Source organism: Phycodurus eques, chromosome 11 (assembly GCF_024500275.1).
Source record: "Phycodurus eques isolate BA_2022a chromosome 11, UOR_Pequ_1.1, whole genome shotgun sequence".
Lineage (NCBI taxonomy): Eukaryota > Metazoa > Chordata > Actinopteri > Syngnathiformes > Syngnathidae > Phycodurus > Phycodurus eques.
Window position 1 is genome coordinate 5,329,551 of NC_084535.1, and position 14,624 is coordinate 5,344,174.

At 42.5% G+C, this 14,624-nt stretch overlaps 1 protein-coding gene across 4 annotated transcripts in view; it reads left to right on the top strand.

The window, feature by feature from the left end:
* The first annotated feature begins 216 nt into the window (after positions 1-216).
* tp53bp2a (tumor protein p53 binding protein, 2a) overlaps positions 217-14,624 on the top strand; it is a 34,704-nt gene continuing 20,296 nt past the window's right edge. For 3 of the 4 annotated variants that reach the window (XM_061689914.1, XM_061689918.1, XM_061689916.1), the window contains exons 1-2: positions 217-312; positions 557-707. In XM_061689914.1, coding sequence (XP_061545898.1) covers positions 681-707 — 27 coding nt within the window. In that variant the 5' untranslated portion in view covers positions 217-312; positions 557-680. The remainder of the gene's footprint in view (positions 313-556; positions 708-14,624) is intronic. The other variant, XM_061689915.1, reaches the window with a different exon arrangement.

A 14,624-nucleotide genomic window follows, 5' to 3' on the forward strand; every position in this document is an offset into this window, starting at 1 on the left:
CAGCTTTCCTTTCATCCACTCCATTCCCATTTGATCGTTTTGCTGTTATCGTAAACATTAGAAACACCGAGTAATTTTGATGAATTCATTTTTTTGTCTTGATTATATTTTAGTTTGAATACGTTTTGACTGAGTAACAGTGGGTGGAGTTGTCTTGAAATGAGTCGGTTAGGGGGCCGGGCCACAACCTTCCTTCTCCTCCGCCTTGTCCTCACCACGTCACAATATTCTGGTCTCGGCTGCGAGCTAACGAGCAACGCTTTATATTCGCCAAAGCGGAGTTTGTGGCTCTCTAGCTGCGTCTTTTCACGGGTAAGTCTTGCCTAAAACACGACCGATATGCTTTTATAATAAGCCGTAAGTCGCCATGGTGAGAAAAAACATGTTCATGCTTTCCTCGAGCTCGTAAGGAATATGTGTAAAGTTGTTAGTCGAAACTTTCCTAGTGTAGGGAGGCCATGTTATTGCTTGCAACAGGTCGGCAGTGGACGCGGGGTGTTTATCGGTGATGTAAATAATAATTTGTTTTTTGTTTTGTTTTCTTCGTTAATGGCAGGACGACGGTGGATACAGAGAGGAGAAAGTCTCCTTGCACAAAACTGTTTCTCGGGCTGTGCGGGGATTAAAGTCGCTCCGCTTTCGTCGAAACTGGCAGTGGTGCGGATTCATGCTTAAGCTAAATGCGGTACGAAGCTAAAATGATGCCGGTGAGTTAATTCCAATAATAATAATAATCCTAATACTTTTCTACTTTCAACTTTCTCTTTTTTTCGTTTATGTTTCCATTTTTTTAAGTTCAAACCCCACAAAAGGCTGCCTCAATTTGACGTGGCGACATTGCAGTTATTAAGATTATCGGTCTCTTTAATGTACGCCGTCTATGTTTCTACTGTAAAAGTGACCTTACGTACTGTATTTACTTTCTGACGTGTCATCTTGAATCATTTCCCATGTTTATATTGTGGGTGGGAAGCGCACAGTACTCACTTATGTAATGTATATTATTATTATTTTTACCCAATAAGATATGGTGGTGCCTTGAGATATGATTTTAATCCGTTCCGTTGCCATGCTCATAACTCAAAACACTCGTATATCAAATCCCCACTACCTATCCTATTGAAATGAATGAAAATTGTTTTAATCGGTTCTAGCCAGAATTTTAAAGGACTTTGCCAATACTGCAAACATTGGCACATATTCTATAGTTCTGGTCATAAAAACGGTGTCTGCAGAACACCACACACACACACACACACACACACACACACACACACAAATCGAAAATATTGGTCTGTCCCCACTTTCTTTTTTTTAAATGCAATATTAACCAGTTTAAAGTGGTCAAAATGGCTTGATCAGATCTATAAATGCTTTTGAATGCTCAAAAGGTCTGAGAAGGGTTGTAAAACGATTTCCTCATTTTGGTTGAGCAAGCTGTACTTAATAGTTGCCTATTTGTAAAGTCTGTATTTTTTTTAATTTTTATTTTTTTAGACAATAATGAGTGAAAATAGTGACTTTAGATCAGTGATTCCCAACCTTTATTGAGCCAAGGCACATATTTTACATTTGAAAAATCTCACGGCACACCAACAAACAAAAAGTGGAAACAATCAATTATATACGTTCTGCCATCTAATAGAAGAGCATTTTTTTGGTCTGTCTGTCTTTATATGCTGCTGGCATAGATGAATTAAAAATATAATTTGTTGTAGATAAATAATATTTTGACCAATTAAGTGAAATTTGATAAATTTGATATCCTAATGTGCCACGGCACACTGGTTGGGAATCACTGCATTAGATACAGTTGAGTAGGCTTAAAATCGTTGACTGTAATGCTAAGTTGCAGGAGGAGGCTGCATGAGCCATATGGAGGTAAGTGCGTCCAGATTAATTTCAACCGAATAGGCGAAGGGGGTTTCAGCCATCGTTTTCTGAAAAGAAGGCTCGCTCACACTTGCTCTTGGAGAAAAGAGGCAAAGCGTGCTTGCTTCAAGCTGTTTAATTGTCACTTCCCGTTGAAGTCAAACTGATTCATAACAGGCACGGTGGCCAACTGGTTAGAGCGTCAGCCTCACAGTTCTGAGGACCCGGGTTCAATCCCCGGCCCCGCCTGTGTGGAGTTTGCATGTTCTCCTCGTGCCTGCGTGGGTTTTCTCCGGGCACTCCGGTTTCCTCCCACATCCCAAAAACATGCATTAATTGGAGACTCTAAATTTCCCGTAGGCACGACTGTGAGTGCGAATGGTTGTTTGTTCCTATGTGCCCTGCGATTGGCTGGCAACCAGTTCAGGGTGTACCCCGCCTCCTGCCCGATGACAGCTGGGATAGGCTCCAGCACGCCCGCGACCCTAGTGAGGAGAAGCGGCTCAGAAAATGGATGCATGGATGATTCATAACACAAAAGATAATTAAATACTGTACCGGTATTTTTAAACACCAAAATATTATGTCATCTAACGAAAGTCCACTATCTTAATGGGAATATACAGTATGTATAATGCAAAATGCCATAGACGGGCTGTATTGCGTTTCATCGTTCGCAAACCCTGCTATGTACTTTTCTAATTGCATTTTACCAAGTATGCACCGATTCCACTTTTCAGATAGAATACAAGTACTTGCGTTCGAGTACATATGTATGCTTAGTACGAGTATGCTTTATAATGGCGATATGTCTTGCAATATAGATACAAATATGTTGTATTTTAGTCAAGTATTGTTCAAAACGGAGTTAAGCGATTTATTTGAGGTATCGTTTGTCGAAGTTTTGGAGCGTTTTTACAAGTCTGAGTCGTAATGTAATCTCATGTGCGTTGCATTTTTAAGAATTGTCTTCTCTTCTGCTCAGACTGGTGCTTCTAGTAAGACTTCTCAATGAGCAAATGAATCATCTTAAGCGGCAGCGACAAAATTGCGTTTGGATCCTGGCGTGCAACCTCAGCCCCGCTACTCCCCGCAACGGCGTTTATCGTCAAGCGGCGGACCACACGGACAGCCATAAATATCGGCATCCTTTCAGGATTACATTCATTACCGAGCACATTTGCCTGGAGTCTGTCACTAGTTGAATTTATACGTGAGTGTTTGAATGAGATACAGCCCCTGGGGTTTGCCTGATAAAAACAAAACGGCATCTGTACAGCCACACCCGATGCGAGGTATTGTCTCAAAATGACAGCCGTAACCCGTGGCCATGCTTGTACAGGCCATGAGGCTGGAGGCGGAATAGAATGCAGTGTTGTAATTGCTTTCCGGGATTGTAAATAGAGGGGGGTGGGACTGTTTAGGGAACACAATGAGCTGCAGAGACTCTTCAGCTGTGTAATGTAGAGAGCAGATTGTATGTGACTGTGCTGTCGCAGCACACTGATAAGTGACGGGCACCCTTTACTGAACAATAGAAGTCACGTGCCTCTGATATTTGTATTCATAACGCTTTCATGAATACAGAATTTAGTTTCAAGCTTCTTCCATACCATGCCATACCACTGCATTTGGTGACCCAAACTAAATTAGTGCTGATTTCGGTCATTCGGTACCATTTTTAATGGAAATGCAACGATGTTGCTTTGCTTTCAAAACTGACCTGTGCTGTACTTCTTGGTGGTAGTACAGCGAAACACTGGGAATGTTGAATAGTTCAACATCATTAGGATCTCCATGTGAAACCGTACAGAGCAGCTCCTTTAAAAGTGCTGACATTGTTGACGCACTGCTGTCATGTAACAACCAAATTCACACGCTACAGCAGCATTTTGCCTGCATTGGTAAGTTGGCTGTGAACAAAAAGCGATTTTAAATGGGCTAATTTAAACATATAATTTTGAAGGCACCGTATTTTCACGACCATAAGGCGCACTTAAAAGTCTTACATTTTCTCCAAAATGGACGGGGCGCCTTATAATGCGGCATACCTTATGTGTGCACCAAGTTCCATAATCTGTAAATGTTGTTGCGTGACTTTGAGTGCTCCGCTTGACTGAGTGGGAGCATTTCTTGCCGACACGCTTCTTATATAGAGGAAGGCGGACGTGACTGAGGACGGCATGCGGACGTAAAGGGGGAAGGGTGCGCGTGACAGAGGACGCTAAAGACACCCCCAGTAGGTATATAGTTCCGTTATGTGCATCGGTTTGGCTAAGGACCCCCGAAAATGGCACCTACGAAGAGACACGCTTACGAAGCACAGTTTAAACTGCAAGCTATTAGTTGCGCAGAGGAACATGGTAATCGAGCTCATCAAGATCAACGAATCCATGGTTCGCAAGAGGCGGAAGCAGGAAAACGAGCTTCATCAAGTCAAGAAGACGAAGCTGAGTTTCTGCGGAAACAAGGCGAGGTGGCCCGAGTTGGAAGACCAACTCGAGCACTGGATTCATGAGCAAAGAACAGCCGGGAGAAGCGTCTCTACAATCACCATTCGACTGAGTGCAGTAACGCTTGCAGAAGAAATGAAAATTGAAAATTTTCAAGGAGGTCTGTCTTGGTGCTTTCATTTTATGAAACGGCGCCATTTATCCATCTGGGCAAGGACTACCGTGGCGCAGCAACGTCTGGCGGATTACAAGGAAAAGCTGGCCATCTTCCGCTCCTACTGCAGTAAAAAGATTGCCGACAAACAGATCCAGCCCAACCACCTCACCAACATGGACGAGGTGCCGCTCACTTTTGACATCCCGGTGAACCACGCTGTAGAGAAGAAAGGGACCACCACGGTAGCGATACACACAACTGGGTACGAGAAGTCGGCTTTTACTGTTGTGCTTGGTTGCCATGGTAATGGACAGAAACTGCCACTTTTGGTGATTTTTAAGAGGAAGACGCTGCCTCAAGAAAAGTTTCCAGCCGAAGTCATCATTAAGGCCAATCAAAAGGGCTGGTTGGACGAGGAGAAAATGAGAGCGTGGCTGAGTGAGGTGTACGTAAAGAGACAGGATGCTTTTTTTTTTTTTTTTCCCCCACGCGTCACCGTCCCTGTTGATCTGTGACCCCATCTCACAGCTGCTGTGAAAAACCAAGTGAAACTAAGACTGGGAGGGAACGCCGGGCGAGTTACGCCACCATATGTGAGTGGATTGTGGATGCCAGGGCTAAGGTATCTGCTTTGACTGTAGTCCGAGCTTTCGCGAAAGCCGGCATCATTGCTGAACAGCCCCCCGGCAATGAGACTGACACAGACAATGACGAGAGGGAACCCGGCATGTTTGATGGAGAACTTGCCCGGCTGTTCATTTCGGATACAGAAGATGAGGACTTCGATGGATTTGTGGATGAGGATTGATTAAAAAAAAAATAACTTGAGTACATTAAGTACTTCAATAAAGTAAAACCGAACTCAGTGTTGCTCCCGCTGCCTTTTTAAAAACAGTTTTAGCGTGCATGCATGCTAGCGTATGTTTTACCATGCCTGCGCCCAATAATACGGTGGCGCCTTATGTATGTGTTAAATACATAAATAGACCCCGTAACTGAGACTTCACCTTTTAATACGGTGTGCCCTATGGCCGTGAAAGTACGGGAAATCTTCTTTGTATACATTCAAATATAAGAAGATTCAAAATGCTTGTTTTTCTTGTATATGTTAAGTTCATGGTCACCTACCTCTTCCTCATTCTTCTCCCATGACGAGTGTAGCTCACTGTGTAGATTCTGAGCAGATAGGCCTCCCTCTCTAAACACACAAATGTACGTATTTGTCCTTTTTTTTCCTTCTGCAATACCACAACACATCTCTCCGGTGTGTCACGTTGGTGGGAAAGTGTGTGTGTGTGTGTCAACAGAAACCTGAGCAGGCTTTCTCTGCAGCCGCCGTAGGCTTTGTGTCGGTACTACGTGACCGTCGTTTCGCAAGCACGTCGTCACCAGGGTTGGTTATTAGTGTTTTTGATTTTGATTTATTTTTGTTTTAACTTGTACCTACAGCATAAGAGTTGTGATAACGACTATCGATCGTAAGGAGGATCGTGCGGATGGAACTGTGAGCCAACTGTGTGTCAATATGTCTTCTTAGCGCTGACTACTGTGGTATTCCCGCAATACAGCAATGCACTGGGTTGATTTGGAAGAGGAACTTGTGCATGTCAGACTGCTTGTAGTACAGAATTTAGCGTCCCAGTGGTACAATTCCAGCGGACATTGTGGCAGCTCTGTATGAGGAAACAGAAGGAACATTTTTACTCTGTTCAGGTATTTAGGTTTTACAAGCCTGGACACCAGGTTGTGTCAGTGCTAGTGTATATATGTTTTTTCTGTAAACAATTAATCCATTAATTTTCTGTACTGCTTATTCCATTCAGTGGCTCGATATGGAATTTGGACGGATCGCAAAGGCGGTTGTGATGGGCAAATTCAGGTGGAAATAATTCCAAACCAGTCGCAGGGATGTGTTGCAAAATGGTTTGTTTCAACTTGGAATCTTTTAGGGATGCACCTATACAGATTCCAGTGTCTGTATTGGATCAGATGCTGCACGTCTGTACACTTACTCGGAAAAATTGCTCCGATACTACGATACCACTTTACCAGCTAGACTTATACCTTCTGGGCAGGTGGAGTAGGAGCCATGTCAGCCGTGTGGAGGTACTTTTTCTTAGCCGACTGAAAATTATACTCTGCAAAATTAGTAATAGTTTGTGTTTTTGAACAATATTTGATGAAAATATAATACATTTTCATTGATTTCATTTCATATTGGTATTTGGTCACGATGGGTATTCAAATGTACCGGTAATTACATTTTCATATTCAGTCTGAATAAAAGTGGTATCGATGCATCCCTAGAATCTTGAAATTCCTCAATAAATGTGTATACCACTGTTGATTTGTATTACCTACAGAGATTTACAAATATCGCAATAGCAGGGGGAGCCCGTGAGCAAAAACACTGATCAAAACAGGAGGGCCATTTTAGACTCTCTATTTAGAAACGCTTAGAACCTCAACCTAGGCCCCCTGCCCTGTACAAGCGGGACCTAGGTTGCAAACGGCGTTTTAAAAAATCCACCCTTTCTTCTTTGTCACCAGTTTGCTCTCTTTGTGACAATCTGCTTTTTCCTTGATAATGGTGACATGTTTTTGTGGTTCAATAAAAAAAAATGATAACAGTACAGTACATTGTATGTTGAGCCCCAAAACCTGATACTGGGTTGCGGTTCTTCCATTGTAGCGTGCTGCTAGATGTGCGATGTTCAGTCACTTGGTGTGTGGCAAAGTGTCGCCAGCTGTACATTTTTTTTTGCGACAATCGACTCCAGTTGTGTTCGGCTGTGTCGCTCTATGTGCGCTGGGCCTCAAGCATTACATGTTTTAAGCTAATTTCTTTCCTCTGTTGTCACATTTCTGGCCAAATCAAAATTGCATGAATTCGTTATCTTGCAATGTTACTTGTCTATAATAACTTTATTTGTCGCGCTTCAGGTAAAAGTAGGTAGTTCCAGGTTGTAACAGTTCCTTTGTAGTCTGGTTGTGTCTATCGGACTTCAGTCATCAAGGTAGTTTGGAAAACACAATCTGCCCATCCTGTTTAGTTACCCCCTCACGTGACAGATAATAATGTAGATGAGGAATGGGCGCTGATTATGAAGTGCAGAAAGAGGTGGCTTCACCGAAGACAAAAAGTCCATCTGGGCGGTTTCTGCTGCCTTGCATTTTTTGAAGGACTCATGATGCCATATTGGAACAGTGTCAACTAAGAAAGCTGTAGCGGGGACAGCTGCGATTGCCGGCGAGGGAATGCTGCTGCAGTGTCTCACCAACGGGCAGTAATCGCATTCGGAGGTGACTCTCTCAGCTACTTGATTAATTTGCTTACCTCAGCTAGAAGCGAAAGTATGCGATGGGCCCGCATCCCAGCACCTGTAAAATTACCCCCCCCCCCCCCCCCCCCCCCCCCAAGGAATCGTCAAGGATAAGACTTGCAGTTGTCCCCGTTTTTCCGCTCAAGGCATTACATTTGTTGTTGTGTTTCCAAGGGATTTAGTCATAATGTTTCAAGCCTTGCTGTGACAGTCTCAGGACAAAAATGATTATTCGAATAGCACGAATAATTTCGGTTACAAAAAAAAGTGGGAGCAAAATCTCTGCCTTGAAGCTCTGCATTGATAATTTTTCCGCACAGACACGCAACACTTTGTAGAAATAAGTTGGCGCGATGGCGACGAGCCAGGAAGAAAGAATGCATTAAAGACCGAGAATGTCCAAAGTTTAATTCTCTCTTAAAAGGAACATAACAACGTACAATGTGTGTACTGCAAAGCAAAACTAATGTACCACAACAGCACACACATGATTCCCAACACAAGCTATCGATGTTAGCTCATTTCAGATACCACCTCTACTTAAAACAGGTTGTAATATCGTCACAAGTGGTCAAGGATAGACACAGCCGCTGGTTCACTTTCAATTGTTTTAATAGATTTATTGAACAAACAAATTACATAAGCACATTTATACATGTTTCTATGACCACGACTGAGACCCAGGTGTACTCAACATGCTAACTGGCCAATGGTTAACCAGTTAACAGCCAGCCACTGACCTGAGCTCGCAACAGCCGACTCTATACTCATTCGCTGGCTCCCACATTGATCACCAGGCAAGGACCCACACACTCAAAGTCACAGATCTTAGTGTGGAACGGTGAAGATTTTGAACTCAAGTGGATAACAATATTATGTGCACCTCACATGCACATTTTGTTGTTTAATAATCTGAAATCTATTTTTATCTGATAATCTGTAGAATAATCTAAATGATAAGCAACGTACAAAATGGATGGCTGGATGACTGTTGTTCCTGATACTGCAGTGAGAAGTCTACTTTGTATATCCCGCTGAGGTGAATACAAAGAACTGATTGAGAGCATAAAATTGTAGCTCTGCACAGATTGACAGCCAGGATAGCTTATCTCACTTGGAAGCTTTTCCAAATGCCAATTGAAGATAACGAATTCCTTCTGACAGCGTTGTTGTTTTTCTTCCCTAGTCAGTACCGACACAGAAAGCGAGTGGATGACCTTAGAATTTGCTAGTTATCCTGTTTTTGCAGAGTAACTAAATTACAGAGTCATCCCGTGTGATGTCTGTTGCTGCAAATAGGAAAGTGCCCCTGTCAGAGAGGTTTCATTTCTCCTAATGCAATATGCGACCAATCACGTTTGAACAATGGTCTTGAGAGGCAAATTGACCCTGACAAGGAGAATGAAGGCTTCAAAGGTTGACACATAGATTGAGATTGTAGGTGCTTTTGTCCCACCTTTGTTTGAAATGCAATTTTAATTGGCTTTCAAACTCTACTGATTCGCTAGCTGTAAGACATAAATCATCCTGCAACTGCACTGTGCGTGTTCACCCATTTTTCTGCTACACATCTGAATAATCAGCAGGAGACTGCTACACCTACACAGCATTCCTCCCTGACTGTGATTGGCTGCGTCTGTAGTGTTGACGTTTGAAACTCCGATCTTCTCCCAGTCTAAACAAGCCTCGATGAGCTTTGTGCCCCCAGGCGTGTAATCAGTGGCATCTGCTGTGCGGCTTCCAAATGGGAGTTTAAGGACAAAGTCTTGTTTCTACCAAGTTGTTGCGTTTGCTTTTCCTCAGTATGCTGTGGAATGCTGACCTGGCATCCTTTTAAACCACGTCAGTAAATAGCATGTCCATCATAGCAGCGCGACACTGTAACCTGCCATTGAGATCCCAGGAAGTTGCTTTGAATCCTCTCGAAATCCACAATATTTACATACTCACCCCTAAGCGTAAAAGCGCAAAGAGGGAAGCTATTGTGTTCACATCTGATTAGCTTATTTTATAAACCTATGTAGAGATGCATAGAATCTTTATCATTGTGTAGATCATGTGATGAAAATAAACAACCACTCACACTTAGATTTAGGGGTGAAACGATTAATGGAATAACGCCAATGATTAGATTTAAAATAATAAACAAAAATCAAAGCGAAGTCTCAGCCTTGAAATTTGCCAGGGATCATTTTAATCTACACAGACAAATGTCACCAGAAGGAAAGAATCCGTAAATGTTTTTCTGGTAATTTCACACTTGAAAAATTGTATAGTAATACAAGTGCGCTGTGTCTACTGTAAAGCAGAACCTAGGCACAACATGACGAGTATGATCGGTAACAAAAGTATTGATGTTAGCTAGTTTAATGTAGCCCGCAAAAATAATACCTCCACCTCACATGCGCATTTGTTGTATTGTGTTGGTACTGTTTAATAGTACTTTTTTTTTTCATCCGGTTAATCAATAGGATAATCGGTAGAATGCCCAATTCTAAAACTATGGGAAAGCTGAAGCCCTACTCACATTCTCACCTAGAGACAATTTAGAGTCTTCATATGCATGTTTTGGGAATGTGGCAGGAGGCCTACCAGTAATTACCTGGAGGAAAACCCACACAAGCATGGGTAGAACATCAAATTTCAGGGCCTAAGCAGAGTTTCGAACCTCGGGCCACTCGACTCTGCGGCAGATGTGCTAACCACTGCGTTGCTGTTCTGCCGTACAACAGAATCACCAAAAATTATATACTGACCCAAACCGAACTCCGCTGTTTGGTGGAAACATGGCTTTATTGTCACCTAGGCCTAAACAATGACCCATGCTTCCCCTCAACACGAACTTAATGTGATACAAAGGGATTCTCTTTCCCTACAATGACCAAGTCAAACTGCTACAGTGTCTTTCCTGTTCCAGTCCCTCATTTTTTCCCATTCCAGTCCCTCATTGTCAGTGCAGTTCCTTGCCAGCCTTTTTTCAAGATGGCAAATCAAGCAAGTGCTGCCAGCTGCAAGTGCTTACTGTCCCTTTTAGATGTCTTATTGCATTGCCTTATGGTCGAGGGTTTGATGTTGCAGCCTTTCATCTGGGGAGGTTGTGTTTTTGTTGTCTGTAGCAGAGGGGTTTAAGGGGCTTTTGTACGTTCCACCAGCATAATGGTCATGCTTTTACCATCAGTTGTACCTTCTACTTATACACCATTTCTATCCTGCTTTGTTTCTTATAATCTTGATGAATGACTGTTGTTTAATTTTGGATGATAAAAAGTCATTACATAAATACTTGAGACTGCTTTGTAATAACCAAGCGGGAATGGACATTTGCAACTCTAACACAGGGAATCGTCAGCTGTTGGCACAGTGACTGCCTATAGAGTTGCAACTAGCCCAGTTTAAGCTTACAGTTGTAATACTGAGCCAGTAGCCTGGTGAGAAGCTGTTTTTTTATATACGGCAGATTAATTTAATCCCCGAGATGTGCTTCCAATGCCTCAACCATATCGCAGCTGTACTTTGAGAGTATCTACACTGAACCCTGCTGAGTTCATGACCACATCCCCATGCTATAATTGCCAGTTTGTCATATTTAATTTGTCACATCAGTCCAAAATGCTGGGAAAGAGTGCTGCATCTCCGATCGTGTCAGAACTGTAGTACGATCACAGTGATAGATTCCCCTGCTTCACTTGGCTTTAGGCTGATGTATTTTCCTTCTTGCATTGGCTCCCCATTCATTTGTTTGGTTAACCAAGGCACTGCGTTCTCATAAATTCTTGCCCTCCTGTTTGTTTTACCAGCCTCATCCGGTTGAGTTTTGTCACGTGCTGTTCAGATGACTGTTGTATTAACATGTAAATCGTTGGGCCGAGAGCAAAATAACAAAGGCGCCGTCCGTCTGTTTAACATGTCAGAAACCATGAATGTATTAACTTATTATTAATCAGCTGCATCATATTTAACAAGGATCTCCTTTAGTGAGCATTTCAGTCACAAGCCTGTTTGGTACCAACTCTACTCTCAAGCAAGCTCAAACCATGTATAGTAGATTCTACAGTGGTACAAAGAGTGAACAATTCCTCTAGAAAAGAGGCCAAGTACTGGCTGTTCAATGCCACTCTTGATTATTTCAAGCACGCCAGGTCGATATGAAACTACTGCGGGTTGGCTATTGGTCGAAATGATTGGTCATCAACAAAATGGCAAAAAACAAGCATGCTAACGGTGGTCTACCCTGTTGCTCAGCTCTGTATTTTGCAGTATTACACTCCACAGGATCCACTTTGTCGCAGCAGTTTCCTTTCTGCTCTTCTCTTGGCTAAAAAGTGTTTCCTCACTGTGAGTAAATACAGAAGACCTTCGTTCTGAGCCTTTATGCCTGATGCCATTTTTGTTTTGGATTATTGAATGGAAAAAAAGATCCCCGATATTGATGCTAGCCTTATTTTTGCATCATGAAAGGTCCAAAAGCCGTATATTTAAAGCGATGTAGATATTAGTCTTACTTGATTATGCACATATTGCACTAACTTGCAGCAATTCTTCATTAAATATTTACTTGGCGGGTACAAGATCATTTTGCTCCTTGTACATTAACTTTAGTGCAAAGAGGAATTGGCTTTTCAGCAGGCACCATTCCTCTTCCCCCACACACCTTCTTCCACTGTTTTTCAACCCTCCCCCTTGCTGTTTTCTCTCTCCTCCACTCTCCAAATATTAACAGGGTCATTTGAATGTCCTACATTGCTGGGGAGTTTTGATGATGTCAGCTGCTCTGCTGTTGCTGGAATCCTGAGTAAAGTGCATCCAACTGAGTTTAAAGCATTTGTCGTGGTAACTAACTAACCAGGTTGGCAACAATGGTGATGAGCGAACAGGAGGAGGAAATATTGGTTTTGTCATCATTCTCTCGGGTGGCCACGGAAAACAGCGTTGTTTATAGCCCCCTCGCCGGCTGCATTACTCTTGATGACGACTCACTAGGTGATTCATATTATCAATGGGGGGCTTTTATCTGCATCCTAATGGAGCAGACCATTTTAGTCAGGTACTCTTGTGTCATATCCTTACCTTTCACTGTAGAAGACAGTACATGTGACTAAGGAAACGTGACTCCTTCCCCCGGCGTCATGGATCTATTTGAGATGAAAAGAGGAGGATAAAAAGCCACTTAAGGCTTTGTCACAATTGCCTTCTTTTGCCACGTTGTATAAAGGCAAACCCAATACTTTCTGGCTAATAGCTTCGGCTGCCCTGCATACTTGCTACCACAAAGCCTTTGTATCCGTGACCCGGCTGACCTGATTTGTTCCCACCATGGCCCCTGTTGGCAGCACCATACTGAGAATAGAAGCATTTAATAGCCCATCCTGGGCATTGAGATTGAGGGAAAACAACATGATGGCCACTTATTCATAGCAGCACAAAATTATAAACCAGGGCCTGGTGCAGTATGGTACCATATTGCTTTTACTTCAGCCTTATCAAAGCTGCCCTTCCTACTGTGTGATCAGATTATATCTAAGAGCATATTCCAGTGTTGCCCCCAAAGCCTCTTAGGCATTAGATTAGATTAGATTCTGCTTTATTGTCATGCCACGACACTATTAAATGCAGTCTTACCAGAAGTGCGCAAAGCTTTTAAGTGCAAAGTGATGTACACTTAAATAACAGACAACACATTTTTTTTTTTTTAAATCAACAAATATAACAGCAGCATAGTGTTAAACGAGTGCATCCATATGCATCTGTCAGGAGTTGCATAACTATACTGTGCGCCGTGTATGAATGCATCTGCCCATGCTTACTTAGTCACGTGTATTCCATACATTTTTTTATTTTGTGCCCACGGTAGGCCTGCTGGGTTATGAATCGCTTTCTACTGCAGATAATCCATTGATAATGCCCATCTGTATTAATTTCATTCTCCCTTTTATAACTGCATGCTAACTATGTGGCTCAACACTGCTCTAATCGCTATTGCTACTTAGCAAAGCCAGGTGCTATGAGATACTGTACTAGTCCTCGTACCTGGTCAACCAAGTATGCTGTGCCAATGCTATATGGGTTACATTTATGGATACTTTTCAAGTGTAAAGGGAATTTACCAGAGGAGGCTGAAGTGTGATCAGATAATCACTGTCTTAAGACATGCTGAACCAGCATGTGGTTTTTCTTTTTTTTAAATTGTATTTTTATGATCATGAGGCAGCTCACTGTTTGAAATTACATTAACTTTTATTTTAGACACGTATGAGTACTAAAAAAAATAATAATAATAATAATGTGCGAATGCCACTAAAAAAAAAAAAAAACGTGCGAATGCCAAACTGGGATTATGCGTGGGTTCACTGTGTTTCAGAGTCTTCACTTAGCTGCAACGGCCTTCCTTAACATGGCCAACAGCCTGATGCAATTACATAAATAGTTATTTGTTAGCATGTCTATTTTTAAGTTATACGTTCACGTCCTTGTGGTTTCCTGCTGTACTATATTGAGGTGGAGAACCAGCTACCCCAAATCGAGACTAGTAAAGACAAGTTAGGGCTGAGCCAAGCCGGGGAAATCGTCACATTGGTGTCAACACTAGTTAGCGGATCCATGGCACAGGGTGAAATGGAATTTTGGAAGCCGGCCTCTGATTTCTGTGTTGACACGGAGGAATGCGGGCCAGCCTGCTGATACTGCTATCACTGAAGCTGACAGACACACTAGGAAATAAGATCCCAATTGCAGGGAATTATACTGTTCTCGCTGCTCCCACATAGAACACACTGGGATCTCACACTGGGATCTTCCAAGGCGCGCACACCAGAGAGCACA